Here is a 20,660-nt window from a genome sequence, read left to right on the forward strand (position 1 = left end):
TGCTGCCCACCTGCCCCTGCTGCTGCGGAGGCTGCCGCCACCCTGGGCTTGGGCCACCCGGCTCCCCCCCCCGAGCGGCACCCGGTTCCTGCTGCTCTCGGCCGGCAGGTGCGGGGCCCCAGCCAAGCCCGGCCCCTTACGTCTCCTCCATAGTCCTTCCCCCCCCCCCCCCCCCGGCTCGCATCCTCCCGGGTGGCTGCGGCGGCAGCGTCCGGGGAGCCTGAGAGGAGGAGTGGCCCCCGGGCAAGAGGGGAGACTCCTAGGTGAAGAGGCTGCTGACCCTGGTGCAGCCTGAGCGCTGAAGACTGACAGATATCTGCCTCTGCCCCATCCCAGGACTGCCTGCCCTCCAGCCCAGTGCGTGTTACATGTCCCACCAGCCTCAGTGCCCTGCCCCATACTCTCAGCCACCCCAAGCTCACTGTGACACCAGCACCCCTTGGCAAAGGGCCCCCGATCTTCACAAACAGCTGCCACCGCAGGCCTGACAAACTCGCTGCACCCCACGTGTCTTACGGGGCACTTACCCACAAAGAGGAATGTGGAAGGGATCTACACAAGGCTGGTGACTTGTCAAGAGTGAGAATCTTTGTGAGATGTGTGCGTGGGTAATATTGAAGGAATAATGTATTTACCTTAAAAGTCTGCTTTATAGACTTGGAGTAGAAATTAGTCACCAGGGGATAATGGCCCTTTGGGGCAAGGGGGATTTGTCACCCTGCCTAACCTGGCTGGTGATGCAGTGCAAGGCTCAGTTGCTTAGCTTTGCAGAATAGTAAGACTTTGAATGGGACACCATCAGAGGCAATGGCAAACAACAGAAACGCCTTAAAGGTAAAAAAGAAACATTACAACAGCCATTACGCTTTGTGACAGGTTGTTTATAATGCTAAGTTTACTAGTTTTCGGAGATTGTCGGGCGGGGAAGGGGAAAGTGAGGGGGGGGGCGCAAGGTGGAAGTTTCACCTAGGGCGCAAAATATCCTTGCACTGGCCCTGTCAGGCCTTCTCTTTAAAAAGAATTGCTTGGCCCAGGAAGGACACATTTCCTTTCTCATGCTTCTTTCCTGTGTCCCCCAGGAACAGATCTGAGGGCAGCAATAAGAGACTTTTGAGCCATGTTGTTATGTGAGATAGGAAAAATCAGTAGGCGCATATGTGAAGCAGGTGGCTAGAAGTCATCGTAGGTGTCCCATGGGCATGTATATGATTTTATTTCCCTTAATGTATGTTGGAACACTTACGAACACGCATTTCTCAGGATGTGCAGGAGGAATTGGGCAGCGGCTTTTTTCTACTGTGCCAAGAGTTGCTGGAAATGGTTTATTTTCTCAAAACCATCCCAAACGTTCTGTTGTGCTCGTCACACTGAATTCATTTTCTCTTGGTGCTTGTATCCAGCTCTGTTCTCCACACTGTTTATACCATGCAGATGGGTGAGGAAAGGATAATGCCAGAAAGGGAAGAAGTTCACAGAGCTTTAAAACAGTTAGCACTTGCTACGGAAATGGCTTCCTCAGTATTTATAGGGACAGTCTATCTGTGCCAAAGGCATCAGCAATTGAAATGCAGCAGGGTAGGAAAAGATGTGTCCTTGATTTCCCACCTGCATTTTTCTACAGGAGAAACCCCTGTGCCGATGCCCTTTTTCGCCCATTAAGATAATTAAAAGATCTTGGTACAAAAGAGCGCATTCATTCTTCAGGTCCTGAAGAAGAATTCTGTAAAGTTGGAAAGTTTGTACCTTTTACCAGCAGAAGTTGGTCCAATAAAAGATATTACTTTATCTACCTTTTCTCTCTCATAATCTTCAAATGTAGTTACAGCTCCCCCATCCTTATACAATACTACTAGATAATGTGCGGGGGAGGGTGATTATTTTTCTGATCCTGCCCTTAAGCATGAGTATTGTTGATAGGACTGTGCAGACTTTTTGCATCAAAACCCAAAGCCAGGAGAATTGATCTGACTTTGGATTTCTATGCATAGTCTTGAAACATCAAGAGTTGGGTGGATCATGGACTTTTGTATCCCCTTCACAATTCCTCTGTCTGCCTCCACCCAGCAAGCCCGGGGCTCCCCCTTCACAATATCTCTATGTATCTTCTGAGGAAGAAGCCAGAGGCCTCATATTCTTCCCACCCTCTCTCCATTCAGCTTCATAGGGCAGCCAGTTGACCCTCTTCTCGCCACATTGTTTGTCTGAGAGTTCAGTCACCAGGTGTTCTTCCACTCCCACCATGTCTCTTCTTGGGGACAAGGGAGAAATGTGTCCACTTCCCTTCTCCTCCTCATAAGCCCCAAGAAATGGTACTACAGTCTTGCTGCTGCTTTACGTAAGCTGAGACTTTCCAGGATGTGCTATGATAATAAGGAACCCCTAGAGAGATGCCATTTCACAAAGAATGTGCTATGATTTCACATGGAGAAGAAGCAATAGGAGCAAGTGAATTATATCCCTAGTAATAAAATGGATAGAGAAAGAATGCAAAGAAGTTATGTGATATAATCTGAGTGGTCTTTAAACAATAAGATTTTCCAGTTGTGCCTTGGCACATTAGTAGGTCTTTAATTTGAAGACTCTGTTCAAGGTCTTCTGCCACTAATCACAGTTTTCAAAATCTGTTGGGACAATTTTCTCTATTTTTTTCAGCACAAAACTCATAAAACAAAGGGAACGCTGTCAGTGTGAGCTACTGAACAATAACAATAAGCTTTCTAATACAGATGGGGAGGTCTAGTGATTTTTTTAAATACAGCATTTTTAAACAGAATATTAACATTTTTGGAAATGTGACACTATATTCTGTTTTCTGAAACCCACTCCGAAAATTGGATGAGCAGGGAAACTACATGTCATAGTCATGAGCCTCATGCAAGAAAAGATACTTATGCTACTGGGTTCCTTAAACATTATTGCCACAAGGGTAACAGGGAAATCAGTTAATATACAGTGAAACAGGTAAGAATCTATAGCAGGTCAAATAATTGAACAAGAACCTATGTGTAAAAATGAAAGAAATGTGTGTTTGCTGTCATGAATGATACCAGACACACACCCATGCAGGATACATTACAGAACACAGTTGACTGTTTTAATTTCAGTTTTCCAAAGGTCTCAGAAGACACCTGAAGCCTTTGGATAATATTGGATTAGGGTAATAGAGAAAATTGTCCCAGCAGATTTTGAAAACTAATTAGCATCAGGAAACCTTGAACAATACTCTTCAAATCCTCTGGGCTGCTCCCCCAATTACAGACACTAGCTGGCTTCACCAAGTCTAGCTGGCTTTGAAGCTTCTCTTTTGCAAAGTGTAGGAGCTCCATGAGACTGGAGCTTTAGCCCTGCAGCACTTAAGGGTTCTGCACAATTGTGCTGCAGAAGAGATCAGTCCAGTACTGTTGGACCCCAGCTCAGACTTGTGCTGCTTCTAGGATCTGGTAATAGAGTATTTGGGAGATCTTTCGGACAATAGCTTCAGTAAACCCTTAGGGACATATCCAAAGTTTTGATAAGACAGTGTTCTAGTTAACCAGGGTTTGGATAATCAAATTTTGATTGAATGAACTTACTATCATTACTGTATAAAAGAATCCCTGTCTTTTCCTCCTTTGGCTTCCCACTCCTCCTACTCCACCTCTCCTCGCCATGCACGTACACATACTGTCAGCTCTTATTTGGCCACTGTTCTGCAAAAACACACTGGCATCAGCTGATAAAAGATCCTTTAGGACATCAGCAGGGAAGCTTGCTGAACTTTTTCCCAGCGCTGACAGTCCTAAATTGATTATGACTTAATAGCTCCCAAATATTTTCCCTAGGAAGAAAGCTTTCTTTAGTGATATTCCAACCAATCATAAATGAAAGCTGTATCTTCTATTCAGGGTTTCACTCATGCTATGAAAGCTGCACCAGGCCAAAAAAGGGAACAGTTTTGTGGTGTCTGGACCAGATGAGATTCACGGCCTATTGATCGGGCAGCTAGATAGAAAGTATTGTAAATACTGAACTGGTCTTACACCTACAAGTCTAGACGGTGACATGACTCAGTGAACTGAGTTACAAGACTTTAACTTGGCTTATAAACAAACTCCATAACTATACACTGAATTTGACAGAGGTGCTAATATCTGGTCATCAGAGGGTCATACAGTAGTGTGGACACTGAATCACTTTTTGCAAGAGAGTAAGGGTGGGGAATCATGGGGGGGAGCCCTTTGAAGGCTGAACTGAGCACACTGAGGACTAAAATGGAGAGTTTGTCTTTGCTTGCACTTTCCATGACCTGTGGGTAAACAGAGACTTTCTATTTTCAGCACTCTCAGTCCATTAAATTTTATGAACATACATTTGTATTAAAAATGTTCATAGATGTAAATTTAAAGGCTCCATCAACCTTTTTCCCACTGTTTGCAGCATTTTAAATATATCTACGAAGAACCCAAAGCTTTCCTTTATGGAAAATCATTGTGAGGCAGTGTCGTACAGTGGATAACTTTTTGGCTGTTCTGTTTTATTCATAATCATAAGAGAGAACAGAGCACATGTCATCTTCTTGAGCCTGCAGACCGAAAGAACAGTTCTAAGAGATGTTTGAACTGCCCTAGTCATCTCAACAGGGCATTGATTCTGAACCACAATAATGACAATTAAAATGTTGACCTTGTTAACTATTTCATGATTAGTTGTTTTGAATAAAAATGCTCAACATTCTAGGATCCAGGGTTGGGCCTGAGTACTGTAAATTTTTTTATTTTCCTTGCCTATGTCTGACTGCTGTTCAGAAAGTCCCAGTGACAGTACAGATCTTCCTGTTAGTTTCAGAGTAACAGCCGTGTTAGTCTGTATTCGCAAAAAGAAAAGGAGTACTTGTGGCACCTTAGAGACTAACCAATTTATTTGAGCATAAGCTTTCGTGAGCTACAGCCCACTTCATCGGATGCATACTGTGGAAAATACAGAAGATGTTCTTATACAGACAAACCATGAAAAAATGGGTGTTTACCACTACAAAAGGTTTTCTCTTCCCCCACCCCACTCTCCTGCTGGTAATAGCTTATCCTCTGCAAATTTCAGCTTTGAGGGGGACAACACTATTGTCATTCCTGCCCCCAACGGTCAGCATCGAGTTTGAGAGGCGCGGGGGAGACAGGAAGCAGAGAGAGGAGGGGCGAGCAGCCTGAGGCGGCGACTGAGTGCAGCTGAGCACTCTCCTGCCTGCCTGGCTTAGCAGCTGATTAGCGGGAAGGTGGGGAATCTGCTCTCTGGAGCCACAACACTCTCCCCTCCTGTACCCCTGCAGAGCACCAAGATGCTATTCAGATAGTTGGTTCTTTAGCATCATTGATCTAACAGCAGCATGTAAACTGCAGGAGAGAGCAGATTAGTGACTATTGCCTTGGACTCATTAAGGGCGCCATCTGGCTCCCATTGAAGTCCGTGGCAAAGCTCCCAATGACTTCAATGGTGCAGGATCAGGCCCCAAGAGCCTGTTTATGCTGAAGGTCTAATGGGCCCGTGTACTCCCATGGCTTGTTGTGGGTGGTATGGAAAGGAAAACACAATTATACCACCACAGTAGGGGCATGTCTTAGTAGGGTCTGCCGTGAGATAGGGAAGGAGTTGCAGAGTTTAGCTGGGAGATCATGTGGCATGCAAAGGCATATGGAAGGGAAAGGGTTTTGAGGGTTCAGCTGGGAGAGGATCATGTAGTATGTGAAGGAACAGGGAGTTCTAGAGTTCAGTGTTTTGACTTTTCCCTTTGAGCATTTGAATATTTTTATACTTCCCTAATTCAGCACAAATATATATGCCAAAATAATCTGGAAGAGTAAGAGATGCTTTGTTTTAATTGGAGGTCAGGTGAAATAAAAAGCTGTCAGTCCCTCTTTAGACACTTGGGTAACAGTGGAGTATAAATGAAATCAGTAGGTTGGAATGTGAACATCCCTTTAATATGACTGCTGACCTTTGCCTTTTGTCGGGACTTGCTGGGGAGAGGACGAGGGGTTATGGTACCAAAAGCTTGGCTTTTAATTTTCCCGCGAACAGCTCTTTCAATGCTTGGTTGGAGACAGGAGGGCGTCCTTTGCTTAATGACTCCATGCATTTTTGCATTTCTCTGCAGCGGAAGATACTGTTGTCGCTGTTCCCTATGGAAGTAGGCATGTTCGTCTAGTGTTGAAAGGACCTGATCACTTACGTAAGTAGAAAAAGCCAGTGTGGTGTTGCTTTATAAGATCCTTGGTATCCTCTGGTGTTTTATTTACAACAGGAATGTCTGGTTTCTTTCTCTCAAATCACTGATTTCAACACGGGACAGAATTCTGCCTTCGGGTGCTCTGGACAATCCCAGTGAAATCAGTGGACTTCCACATGCATCAGAGAGTAGAATGTGGCCAGAGGCTCAGACTTTTTCTGTCCCTCCACAATTTTTCAACCGTTTCTGTGTATTCATCTTTTGGCTGACTCATTTGATGCCAAGCGCTTCTGTTTGCAGTCAGTGGGATTTTTTTTTTTTTTAAAGATACTGAGGAGGTTAGAGTACAGGCTTCCCTGCTGCTGAGCTCTGTCATCAAACTGCTCATGAGTTTAGCACATGCTTCTGTTCTTCTTTAAATCTCTTGCTCTCTTTATCCCACATGCACCCTATTCATCCACAGTGAAAAGAATGGAAAGGATACACATGTATAGAGCCAAATTGTTCAGTTAAGGAGTCACCCTGCCCCAGAGGGGATGAGCCCACTGACTGGACTAACCCTTTCATGGTTGCAACATCTGCAGCTGGTGTGGAGGGAGCAGGAGAGGGGACAATGGCCCTACTTCCTCCCTGCACTTTTTGGAGTGCCATGTACCCCAGACTGTGCAAGCAGAGAACATTCTCTGCATTCAGGAGAACACAAGGTCTGTGTCATACAGTGGATAACTTTTGACTGGTCTGTGAGCAAGGACACAAGACAGGGCGGTAAAGCCCTTTGCACTCTTCCCCTCTCTTGCATACCTATGCAGTAGCCAACCACCTGCTGCCTCTTTTTCAGCAGTGGCAAAATGTAAGTGAACCAAGTAATCTTCCCCTGCTTTTATAGAAGAAAATACTGCAGTATTCTCTAAAAATAGCCCCAGACACTCAAAGGAGTGTAACTGGTAAGATGTAGCATTTGGGGAAATTACAAAATACTGCAGTGGTTTTTCTCCCCCAAGTGCGGACACAACTTTCTGACAGCGTAGACCCAGTAAGAGACAGCAGGCCATATGTCAACGTTAACAGAGCACTGGTAATAGCACAGAGCTGAAATGCATAGGAAATCACGCCAAAGTGCTTGCATCCTGGTACAATGGAAAGGGTGTGTTTGGAAATCCCAGTATATGATCTGCTATTTGTGTTGAGATAGCAGTAGTTACTTAATATTTTTATAGCTGTTTAGATTTAGAGCTGTGAATAATCACCAGCAAATTACAGGTTATAAACTAGAACAAAAAATACATAACATTTTCTTAAAAGTTCAAATCCTCTGAAATGCATAATTTTTAAGTGGACCCTTGGGTATTCCTGGCCTGCTCTAGTGTAGTTGTTATTCCTTTCCCTGTGAATGACTTTCCCTCTTCCCTTGCTCCTGCCTTCTCTCCCAGCAAACATGCTCTTTCCCAAGCTAGCAAACTTTTGCAATGGAATTAAGCTGTATGGCAGCCAAGGGAGGCAATTTTTAGAAGTAAGAGAGAAAAGGTTGATCCAGGACCTGTTTTATTTTGGAATGAGATGTTGCCTCAGTGAAGATTTGGGACAGTGGGGCACAGATGAAATCACTAGGTTGTGATCTGGATTTGGATCACGTGGCACAATGCCACTCACTCAAATTTGTCCTGACCAATCCCACTCCCCCGCACCCTTCCCCATCATGATGGAGGGGCATCCAGGCCAAACCTGAGTGGCTCTGTGACCCTTTGTACAAGGTCACAACGGCAATCAGTGTTGGTCATTTCCAATGCCAGCAACACAAATCTAGTGGTTGCCCCACCTCCCAACCCCCTGCCCCCGAGAGGCACTGAGTGCATGTTGGTTAATTTGGGCCTGGTTTTCCTTTACTATTTATTACACTCCATCCCCATGGTATTATTATTTTGTAACTGTCATGAGCTCGCCTGCTCTGGGTAATCTTTTTTTGTGTTTGTCAGATTTGGAAACCAAGACTCTGCAAGGCGTGAAGGGAGAAAACAGCCTCAGCTCCACAGGCTCTTTCCTGGTGGACAATTCTAGCGTCGACTTCCAGAAGTTTCCGGACAAGGAGATACTGAGAATATCTGGGCCTCTCAGTGCAGACTTCACAGTCAAGGTGAGGTGGCTCAAACATGGCTTTGTAAAAACAAAAACCCAAACTGAAACCAGGTTGGTGCAGCAGAAAGACCACAGGGATCTTTCCTAGAGAGCATCCTTTGCCAGGAAATGTTTATATCTAGGGCTTAGAGAAGGCTATTTCCTGCACCCTCTCTGGATTTCTTGATAAATAGATTATAAAAGTTTCACTGGAAACTCTTTGGGAAGGAGACTGAGTTTATGGAAAGGAACACACATGCCATGTGTGTCTTACTCAGAAAAGATGGACTAATGGCAAGAGAAGGCAGATTACTTTCAGTAGATGTTGTCTGGGATAGGTATAAACTGAAAGCCAAGCAGCTTACTTAGCTTGTGACATGAAAAAAAAAGACTGAGGTCCCAAGTTTTCACTCCATTATGCTGTTTGTTTTTTATACCAGTGTAGCTCCACTGAAAGTGTAAAATGGGTGTAATAGAGTAGAGAACTAGGCCCCAAGACCCCAAAGTAAGCAAGATGGCTTTGGTCGAGAAGCCGTTGTATTGTTTGGAGGTTCTGTTTTGTGTTGCACTGGCAATAAGAATCAAGTTGTTTCCTCCCATTAGTGCTTTTCTGTTCTTCCAGGTAATACAAAACACATTGCTGGAAGCAATGCACACATTCTGTAGGAAAAATGCACACACAAAACTGAACATTTGGGGGTTTATTTTATTGTAATCCTTTTTTCAGTAGGTCAGAGAGACCTGAAGGATTTCATCCATAAAGCTGTAAAACTTGTACCCTGTCCAGGACTCCATAAATTTTTCATCATGGGACCTAGAGCCAGAGGACGTTTGATTTAAGCTAATGCTGATGACCTTGTGGCAGCTGGAAGTATGAATGCTGTATTGGAAAATGTGATAGGTGATTGGATTGGATTGGAGCAGTGCACTAAAGCACTGTCCTCTGTCTCTCTCAGCATGGTAGCGGCCCCTAATCCAGTCCAGACCCTGCAACCAAAAGTGTCTGGTGAACAAAGAGCCAAAGGAAAACAAGCTGAAGTTATATCTTCCTGGTCAAAGGCGGGAATAGTTTAAAGAGAGCAGTTCAACCCTTGAAATGTCACCCCACAGCACTGACTGAATATAGCCAAACTCAAAAGATTTTTCTCAATTAAAAATGTTTTATATATTTAAAAAAATCCTTTCCTGTTTTACAAATTACACCCTCGCTTGGATTGTTAGATTTAATTTACTTTTCATTATTTACTAGTGGTTTGGGAATTTCATTCGGCTTGGACAATTGAAATATAATAGCTGGAAGCAACATGGTCCAGGGCACTGAACTGAGCATCAGGAGAGCTGGATTGTGTTCCAGGCTCTGCCACTGCTCTGTTATGTGACTTTGGGCAAGTCCCTTCACCTCTCAATGCCTCCATTTCCTCATCCTTTTATAAAGCACTTTGAGACCCATGGATGAAAAATGCCCTATAAGAGCTAAGTGGTGGTGTTATTTGCAAATGCTTAGCTTCTGCAGTCTGCTCCTGCTTGCCATTGACCTTAATAGAAATTTTGCCATTGATTTCAATGGAAGGTATCATGTGTCTTTAGTCCATAATGCTTTCAGGTTTTCCCTAGCACCAGGCCACTATGTATGGGCTCCAGTTGTACCAGGGGAAAGTTATGGCTGTGCTTTCTATTTATAACATATTCATTTGGAATTAAAAATAAATAAATGCAGGGAAACATTTCTGTTGGTCTTAGGTTATGTAAAGGCTTATCTTCCCAAAATCTGCTGGTAAATTTTTGGCCAAATTTGACTCAACAATGTCCCTGTGTTGCAGTATAAAAAAGGGAATTGTTCAGTGCAGAATAAGAAACGAAGAAGATAAGGAGATATTTGATAAATGCTGATAAAGTACTTGGTGCTGCATAATACACAAAAAGCAAAGACAGGCTCTGTCCTCTTTTTTTCACACAAGAAAATTATGGAGGCATTTTAGCATATCTCTCATTAAGGTTGCATAGAAATTTGCATATAGGACCTGAACCAAAGCCCTTTGAAGTCCCTAGGAATCTTTCCAAGGATTGCATTGGCTTTAGATCAGGCCCTTAAAGCAGGAATAAAATCCTTCTCACACTTCATTATTTAAATATGTAGACAATTTCAGTTTTTACTCACAGTAAGTATAAGAGCAGAAGCAGACTAGATGAATGTGTATTTAGCCAACAGCTATCCTCAAATACAACAAACCCTGCCCCATTATTCTTTGCTATTTAATTAGTCCCCTTTTTTTAATCTTTAGTTGCTAGATTTTCCCGCTGTCAGGCTTATCCTGAGACTAACTCTTCAGAAGGCAGAATATACAAATGCAGGCATCCCCACACCAAACCAGGCTTGCCCGCAACAGCGCTGAGTGTTTTGCCTGCAATGTGCAGAGCGAATGTATCTCTGAAAAGCCAATTAAAGGCCCTACAGTGGCGGCAGCCAGCTTTCCTCGCAAAGGGTGCCCTGATTTACTTTCCTGGAAAAGCAATTCTTGTGCAAACAGAGCTAAGTGAAAATGTAATAAAAAGGGCTCTAGTTCAGGGGCTTGTTGTCTCTTGAAACACTCCTAGGATCTTTATTAGATTGGCTGAAAATGTTTTCATTTAGAAGAGTCAAGTTAGCAAGCTTGTTATAATCCCAGGTATGCAAGCATTACATTCCCACTGGCTGAAAAGTTGCTAACCAGAAGTGAGAAACCAAAGGAGGGCTGAAATTTGGGCTTATTTACAGTTAGGTGCTGATCTGAATTGCAGGAAGCAACTGCATGCAAATGCTACAGGAGTTGTACTGAAATAATTGTTTTGGTTTCTTTTACTTTGTAATAGTGAGTGGTGTATTTGAGTCCATAGATCACTGGAAGAGAGATGTGCGCTGTCCAGCCGCCCATCATCTGCTTCCACAATTTGGTCATAGAATATATGAATGGTCAGGAGAATTGAATGCAAACTCCAACTCCATTTTTAAAGAATCCTGGTCTCTAGAAATGTAGGAGGGAAAGCCTGGAGTTGTCCTGACAGTTAGTTCCATGTTGTTGTTTTTAGTGTCCATAATGTGTGAAACTCCTCACCCCTGTGCAGTGGCCAGCATGGGGCCAATGCTCCATTTAATTCCCACTTAAGCAGTTGGTGGCCAGGCAGTGTGGGGAGCCAGTGGTTACTACAAGCTTTGGTTGCTGGGAGAAATAGAGCTCTTGGAGAGGAGGAAAGAGGTAAGTAGACTGGGGGTATGTCTACACTGCAATTAGACACCCATGGCTGGCCCATGCCAGCTGACTCAGGCTACTGGGACTCAGGCGATGGGGCTGTTGTTTTTAATTGCTGTGTAGATTTCTGGGCCTCACAGGGTCCTAGAGCCTGGGCTCCAGCCTAACCCTAGAAGTCTACACTGCAATTAAACAGCCCCACAGCCCATGAGTCAGCTGGCATGACCAGCCATGGGTTCTTAATTGAAGTGTAGACATACCCCGAGTGTCCAAAGAGGGAGAGTAGCTGAATAATTGGCTGGCTCCAATAATAGAGGAACAAAACAGACCAGCCAGCTCCATCAGGTCTGGAAACCTCTTGGGGTAAGTCTACACTGCAGTAAAAGTCCATAGTTTGAACTCGGGCTCCAACCTAATTCCCTTTTCATTTACACACAAATCGCATTGACCCAGGGTCCCTAGACCTCATGGGGTATGGGGTCCAAGCCTGAGTTAAGCCAGGACCTTTGCAGTGTAGACTCAACCCCACTGGACTCATATTCTGAAAGTCTGCCAAAAGTATCACAGGCTGACTTTTTTGTCCTCTGGACAGTCAGGTTTGGTTGACAGTCAAGTTTTCCCACACTGCAACATGAACAAAGCCAGAGATGACCCATGCCTGTTGATAGTGAGGGGGTGGGGGCACAACCCTGGAACAGCTCGAGTCATGACCCTTCCCCCTCCCTTCAGCTTCCAGCTGTTTCTCCTGCCTCTCCCTCTCCCTGACCGGCATAGCTCACAGCTCACTGGTTCAGTTCCCCCCCCCAGGAAGGGGACCTAGCCACATCATATGACCAAGCAATCTGGGAGGCATATGGCCCCACATGTTCCCCCCCCCCACGTGTCACCTCTGGCTAGAGCGGCCACATTTTGGGAGGGTGCTAGGAAGACTGGGATACAGGTGATGGGACTCGAGCCCACATTGTGCAGTGTAGCTGCTGGAGACCTAGATTGGGACCCAGGATACAAGCATTCCTGACCTGGGGTACAAATTAGTGTAGATGTTCAAGTCCTAGGTTAACAAACCCAGGCTCTGCTAATTTGAGTTCTGCTAACCCGGGGCTTACATTGCAATGCAGACATCCCTAGATGGCTGGGAAGTGAGCAGAGAGAGTTAATATCTGAGAGATATATCTGAGCCATTAGCAATTATCTTTGAAAAGTTATTTAAGATGGGAGAGATTTCAGAAGACTGGAAAAGGGCAAATATAGTGCCCATCTATAAAAAGGGAAATAAGGACAACCCGGGAAATTACAGACCAGTCAGCTTAACTTCTGTACCCAGAAAGATAATGGAGCAAATAATTAAGCAATCAATTTGCAAACACCTAGAAGATAATAAGGTGATAAGTAACAGTCAGCATGGATTTGTCAAGAACAAATCGTGTCAGACCAACCTGATAGCTTTCTTTGACAGGGTAACAAGCCTTGTGGATAGGGAGAAGTGGTAGATGTGGTATATCTTGACTTTAGTAAGGCTTTTGATACTGTCTCGCATGACCTTCTCATAAACAAACTAGAGAAATACAACCTAGATGGAGCTACTATTAGGTGGGTGCATAACCGGTTGGAAAATCATTCCCAGAGTGTAGTTATCAGTGGTTCAGTCATGCTGGAAAGGCATAATGAGTGGGGTCCGGTTCTGTTCAATATCTTCATCAATGATTCAGATAATGGCATAGAGAGTACACTTATAAAGTTTGCAGAGGATACGAAGTTGGGAGGGGTTGCAGATGCTTTGGAAGATAGGATTAAAATTCAAAATGATCTGGACAAACGGTCTGAAGTAAATAGTATGAAATTCAATAAGGACAAATACAAAGTACTCCTCTTAGGAAGGAACAATCAGTTTCACACATACAAAATGGGAAACGACTGCCTAGGAAGGAGTACTGCAGAAAGGGATCTGGGGATCATAGTGGATCACAATTTTAATATGACAATATTAACACTGTTAATAACAGTGTGACACTGTTACAAAAAAATCAAACATTATTCTGGGATGTATTAGCAGGAGTGTTGTAAGTAAGACACGAGAAGTCATTCTTCTGCTCTACTCCACGCTGATTAGGCCTCAGCTGGAGTATTGTGTCCTGTTCTGGGCGCCACATTTCAGGAAAGATGTGGACAAATTGGAGAAAGTCCAGAGAAGAGCAACAAAAATTATTAAAGGTCTAAAAAACCGGACCTATGAGGGAAGATTGAAAAAATTGGGTTTGTTTAGTCTGGAGAAAAGAAGACTGGGCGGGGGGGACATAACAGTTTTCAAATGTGTAAAAGGTTGTTACAAGAAAGAGGAAGAAAAATTGTTTTTCTTAAGCTCTGAGGATAGGACAAGAAGCAATCGGCTTAAATTGCAGCAAGGGAGGTTTAGATTGGACAAGAAAAACTTCTTAACTGTCAGAGTGGTTAAGCACTGGAATAAGTTGCCTAGGGAGGTTGTGGAACCTCCATCATTGGGGATTTTTAAGAGCAGGTTGGACAAACACCTGTCAGGGATGGTCTAGATAGTACTTAGTCCTGCCATGAGTGCAGGGGACTGGACTAGATGACCTCTCAAGGTCCCTTCCAGTCCTATGATTCTATGAATAAGAGAGAAGTCACTCAGGAGAGGGAGTTGAGCTATTGAGGTGTGGGGAATAGGCCTGGCAGGAGTCCAACAAAATTAGGTGGGTGATAAGGGTACATTCCCATGATGGTGATGTTGAAATCCTTCTGTCAGTCACAGCTGTGATAGGGCTACGTGAATCTTCAGGGCTGCTGTCCCTCTGCACAGGGTTGAATTTTATCCATTCTACTGCCTTTCTAAATATGGACTACTTGCCTTGTAAAGAATATTACAACCAATTTAATGAATACCTGCTAATTAACTTTACTAAAACACCCTCACAAATATTTTTTTTGCTTTTCTTCATGAAGTCCATAGTAACAAAAAAAGGGCCTATTTCAGTAATGTAATTGAAAAAAAAAATGAAACAAAAAACTTGCCTGGCCTGCTTGATGGATGTGTGAGTGATGTAGGTTGTTCATTGCAGTTATCTGTTTCTCCCTCTCCCCCATTTCATTCCATTCCATTCATTTGCATGCTGGTTCTTTCCTTGGGGACTTTACCGAGAGTCAAGCAGTCATCTGAACCTGATAGCTTTTTATTTTAGACTTGTAGAAAGCTTACGTTCAAAGACATTTTAAAGAGTCCGTTTTAATAGTCTCCCCAGTGCTCTTGCTTGATCTCTTCTTCCTGGTGAGCAGAGGCTGACACCACTACAAAGATTTGTGCTTGGTCCCTGGTCAGTAAAAGTGCCTCCTGTCATTTTTTGGTGATTCCTTTGGCTGATTAAGAAGTGACACTGACAGGCACCAGAGGGAGCTCTCCTCTGTCAGAAAGAGAGTTGGCCCCACTCAGGGGACCTTTGAAACTAAGGGAAGTTGAGGCCAAAAATGGACTGGAAGAGTAATCCGGGGTGCTCAAAGGTCATGCATTTCTTCCTCCAAGGACAGAAAAAGTATTAAAGGAATCAGCCTCTAGTTCTGTTTTATACTATACAATTGAAAGCCTTTGGCATCTCTATTTATTTAGTCTGTTGTGCTTATTGTTTTATTTTAAATGATCATCTTAAATTGTTTTTCCTGCCTATATAAATTCATATACAAATTATGAACAGCAACTAATCTCCTACACACCCTAGCTCTCTAATTGTAGCTATAATTAGGAATATTAAAGCACTGTAACTATAGAAAGGAAAGTTTTGTACAAAAGAATCTTGCCATTTTTGTTTTTATTAACATAAAAAGGTCAAAATTACATATGCCAGATGTGGCTCACTCTTCTCTTCCCCCCCCCCCTTATATGTTATTTAATATAAGGTTTTAATGTTCAGTATGCCATTAAGAAATCAAACATGATGGTTTGGGATTTGGCACTTGCAAAAGCATCTGTGATAATGATACAGAAAAATCCTTCAGAACTTTTATGGTAGGGATGGTGGTGACTGAGTTAGATCATAACATGCCAGATCAAACTTGACTAGACAAAAGAGAGTGCGAGTGATGCAACCCCTGGTTTGGATTATACATAAAAAGAACACAAACACACACATGCACACGCACAGATTCCATAAAGTCTCTGGGCATTTTATTAGAATGCAGACATCCTTACTTGACCATATATCGTACACTGACAACTACCTGATGGGCAGGAAAGGATGAATTAATAATGCCTGCTGATTAAACAGCACAACTGCGGATGTAAACTTAGTACAGTCCTGGAGGTCAGATTACTGTGATCTATAACAGACATAAATAGATTGCAGAGGCAAAAAACTGAAGAGGTTTTTTTTTTAATGATATGGGCTAATTTTGTTCTGATGACTCAAAGGAAAGCACAGCACCATGTAAAATAAAGTCTAAATATTTCAATCTGCTGATAGTTGCTAAAGAAGGGCCATTTGAAAATGTAATTGTTCCAAACCACAGTTAATTTTGTGCTTCAAATGTTAGGTTATTTGTTGGTTTTCATTTAGGATGTTGCAGTTTTTCCCAGATCAGTATTGTATTTTATCAAAGTCAAAGTGCAGTTATTCAACAGGGAACTGAACAGCTGGTGCCTGTGTACACACACACACACGCACTGCTTTGATAAATGATTTACAAAAACAGTTTTAAAAAGCGGAGAAATATGGGGTAAGAATTAATTACGGGGGCCCTTCCTTCCTTTCTGCCTTGGAGGGGAAAAAAAATCAATAGTGACTGTTTGTCAAAGAGGAAGTAACCAGTTGGTTCCCCTGAGGCAGATACGAGCATATGCATTCTCCCCAAATCTTCACAGAACTGGTGGTCTTCTGTTATGTCTTGTTCCTGAAAGATGCTAAGCACCTATCTGATGTGCTGAGCCTCCTCCCCCCAATTCCCACTGACTTCAATGGGAGTGGAGGGCAACAGGCTGGGGTGCTCAACCTACCTACGCACACAGCTACCAGGATTAAGCACAGTGCTAGCAGCCTAGCATCCTAAATGCTTTTACCATCTTAGCCACTTCTGGTCTTGATAGTGCTATGCACTTGTTCAGCATTCTATGCCGTTATGAAATGGGTACCATTTTCTCCATTTTGAGACTCAGTGATATCCCTAGGACCACACAGCAAATCAACGTCAATGAAAGAGTTTCTTCTAATTATTGTTTTAAAAGATACACAAGACTTTGCCTCCTCTTGTCAGGGTGGTGGCTTCCACCATTGGCAGGGCGGAGTCGAGGAGGAGGACAGCTGGACTATTGGAGATGGGACAGCTTCACAAGTTCCCCAGTCTTCCGGTTTGGACTGTCTGTGGGTGGGAGTTCGCCCTATGCAACAATCTGAACCGTCTCCTGAAGCATTTGATGTGCTACAGAGCCAGCATGTGTTACTCTCTGGATCTTGCCTGGATTAGACAACCACTGATATTTTCTGCTGGATCAAACCCTTAGTTTTAACAAATTGTCAAACAACATTCAAAAGACGTTGCTGCATGGAATCAGTATACACTGGTCTTCCTATGCTTATAGTACTCAACAGAGAAAATAAACAGTGATTTGTCTCATTCTTTCACCTGACTTATTTAGTATCATTCAGTTCGCATCTGTAGCTCATTGCAATTCCTTTGTACCCATGTGGTTGTCATGGTTGTGTGGGTAACTTCCACCTAGCTCTGGAAAAGATCCGCATCTGCCTTTTCTCTCTGTCGGATCAGACAGACAATCACAGACACACAGGGCTAATCTTTGGGGAGATGGGTTATTATGTCTTCCTGACTTTTGATGTGAAACCCTTTTTTCCCCCCTTTTACTAAGCTCTGTGTAATCTATCTTCTCATTTATCACGTTCCACTTAAGACCGCACAGCGGAGTGGATCATTTTGGTTTAAGCATCATTGTTGATCTTTATTTTAAAGAGGAAAAGTAAATTCTCCCAGGTGAATTTTGTTTCTGTGTGTTCAAACCAGAGACCTTCTCTAATGGTTTCCAGCATGATACTGTGCTAGTCCCAGGAGCGTGCTGGGCTCTTGTGAACTAAGAAAAGTCTTTCTGAAGAGTGTGATTAATGGACCATCCCAGCACAAGGAATTAGATATCCTGTTTCTGACATACAGAACTAAATGATATGAATCCATACAAGAGGCCTCTCACTTGCTGAGGAACCTGTATTGCTACAGCTGTATTTTTTCTGTTGGGAATTTACCTCAGTGTTTACTCTAATTAGAAGAGACCAGCATACTCTCAGTGGACCAGAACTCTTGTGGCCCCCAACATATCCTGCAGCATTTCCGTTTTCTTCCTTCCCCCTTCATGCAGTTCAAGATTTGCTGTGATTTGTTATCATGTTTCTGTCCATCTACGGAGGGGCAGGGGAGAAACCCACAACACAGACTCTGCTGTTCAATTCAACTTGATTTGTGGTTTTTTTTCATTCTTGTTTTTCTGTCTAGTCCCTTTCCCTTTGTCAGTGCCTCTCAATTTTTGGAGGGAGAAATAAAGACAGCGTTAAAAACAATTCGAGCCCAAAAGATTAAAATCAGGGCAACTACTTGACTATATGGAGAGAGAGAGAGAGACACACACACATTTAAAACTAGTCTGGATAAAGCACTAGATAACTCACTTCAGGAAACAATCTTGCACTGGCAAGGGGAAGGACTAGGTGACCTAATAAGCCGCCTCCATTTCTGACTTGTGAGTCAGATTCTCCCCTGTGCTGTGTCCCCTTTGCACCATGACACTGGTGCAGAGCAGCCCTAGCAACACTGACGCATCCAGCCCTGGCAATGACACCCAGCCTAGGGGGTTTCCTAGTGGCACAGCAGCTCCCATGCTATCTCCCTTCCAACTGTCAGTGTAAGGAGCATCACTGGGGGAAAGGGAGGGGCACCAGGGCTTTCCTGTGCCCTACAGTCCCTCACTGTGGTCAACCCCGTGGGGCCATTGTCAGGCAGGCACTGTGCTTTATGCCAGGGGACCAGTCCTGCACACAGATCACCCAAGATGGGGGGGAAGAGGAGCACAAAGAATGACTAATACACATGCGCGTGCACCCCTCCTGAGTGTCAGCATATGCTCCTTGGCCAAGACCAAGAACCTGAGCCTGTAATTCTAAACTGTATGTGGGAATCCAAAATTCAATTCAATAAAAGGACTAGTTTATAATATAGAACAGTACCAGAGTAGAGAGAGAGAATATGAATGTATTACAGGCAGAATTAGAGATACTCCTGGCACAGTAAAGAATTAGACCTGCCTGAAAGCTTTAGTTTGCTCTAGTTGAAGTATTTTACTTCCTTTTACATGTTAAAGTAACATTGATAGTTGCATCTGTTCCTTTTATGCACATGTGTTTCTCTTTGGTACAATCCGCTGTCTTTCTTTCTATGCTACTACAGTATTTAGCCTTTTCATGGTCTTGAAGCCACTCCTGCTCTTAAGAATGTAACCTTCATTGGAATGAGGCAGGGGAAAGGGGTGTTGGTTTTAAATCAGTAAATGCCGGTGGATGATCTGGTGGTGTGAAGTTCAGTCCAGGTCCTCTGTATGGTAGCTCTCCAATAGCAATAACACTTCTGTTCCTTCCTCATCACAGAACACAGGCTGTAAAACACTATGGACCCAACTCGCTAACAGTTTGTGAGAGTGTAATTTCTGGCAGTGGTTCAGTCTGAATGCCAAGAGGCAACATTCTGTTTGTGCCTCTCATTTTTTAATTACAAAATGCCTCTGGTATTTCATGTAATGCATGGTATTTACAAGATCCTTACAGCAAAATGACTGTTAGTGTCAAACTGTGGCAGCTTTTCCATTCCCATTACATCTTTTTCAGGTCCGCTATGCTGGTGCTGCTGACAGCACGGTTCAGTTTATCTTCTATCAGCCCATCATTCACCGTTGGAGGGAAACTGATTTCTTTCCTTGTTCCGCATCTTGTGGAGGAGGTAATATTTTGTGTGTGCGCGCGATCCCACCTACAAGATAGCTCAGACCTGCTCAGTTATTTGTGACTGTGCCTTCTCGTGGCTAGTCTACAGAAAACATGAGCACGAATACTACTGTAGGGAAGGGAGATTCTCCTGTCACTTCCATGGTAGTAGCCTGTATTTTTGGATTAGAAGGTCCTAAGTTCTATGGTTGCTGAAACCTTGAAGTCCATGTGGCCATAGTGAATGACACAGCTATCAAATAATGGCCCAGATTCAGTGGTATAAAGCTGGTGTGATAGCTACTGTTGATTAATTGTATAGTCAGTTGCTTGACCTCACTTTGGTTTGTTATAAAATAGACTCAAGATGCCAAATGACCAATGTCAGCCAGGTTTATTGCTCTAAGCTAACAACAACAATAATATAGTAGAGGGAAAAAGTGTCTATATGATACCAGTCTCTGGGAAGCCATCTTGTGCAGCGTTACATTACAGCGTTATGTGCTTCCCAAGTTATAAATAATAACAGCTGAAATGTGTGTGATGATTTTATACATTATAAATCTCTTTACTAGGGCTGTCGATTAGTCACAGTTAACTAATGCGATTAACTCAAGAAATTGTGATAAAAAAATTCTGATTAATTGCGGTTTTAATCACACTTTTAAACAATAGAATACCAAATTGAAATGTATTAAATATTTTTGGATGTTTTTCTACTTTTTCAAATATATGGATTTCAATTAAAACACAGAATGCAAAGTGTACCAGTGCTCATTTTATATTATTCTTTTTGATAACAAATATTTGCATTGTAAAAATAACAAAAGAAATAGTATTTTTCAATTAACCTTATACAAGTACTGTAGTGCAATCTCTTTATCGTGAAAGTCTAACGAACAAATGTAGATTTTTTTTTTGTTACATAACTGTACTCAAAAACAAACTCCACTCAGTCCTACTTCTTGTTCAGCCAGTCACTGAGACAAACAAGTTTGTTTACATTTACAGGAGATGATGCTGACCACTTCTTATTTACAATGTCACCTGAAAGTCAGAACAGGCATTCGCATGGCACTTTTGTAGCCGGCATTGCAAGGTATTTACGTGCCAGATATGCTAAATATTCGTATTCCCCTTCATGCT

At 43.0% G+C, this 20,660-nt stretch overlaps 1 protein-coding gene across 7 annotated transcripts in view; it reads left to right on the top strand.

Annotated features, from left to right (window-relative positions):
* Positions 1-20,660, top strand: part of ADAMTSL1 (ADAMTS like 1) — a 674,175-nt gene that overhangs the window by 489,578 nt on the left and 163,937 nt on the right. For all 7 annotated transcript variants that reach the window (XM_043546994.1, XM_043546995.1, XM_043546996.1 and 4 more), the window contains 3 exons: positions 6,128-6,202; positions 8,173-8,330; positions 19,419-19,530. In XM_043546994.1, the coding sequence (XP_043402929.1) occupies positions 6,128-6,202; positions 8,173-8,330; positions 19,419-19,530 (345 nt within the window). The remainder of the gene's footprint in view (positions 1-6,127; positions 6,203-8,172; positions 8,331-19,418; positions 19,531-20,660) is intronic.

This window comes from Chelonia mydas, chromosome 5 (genome assembly GCF_015237465.2).
Source record: "Chelonia mydas isolate rCheMyd1 chromosome 5, rCheMyd1.pri.v2, whole genome shotgun sequence".
Lineage (NCBI taxonomy): Eukaryota > Metazoa > Chordata > Testudines > Cheloniidae > Chelonia > Chelonia mydas.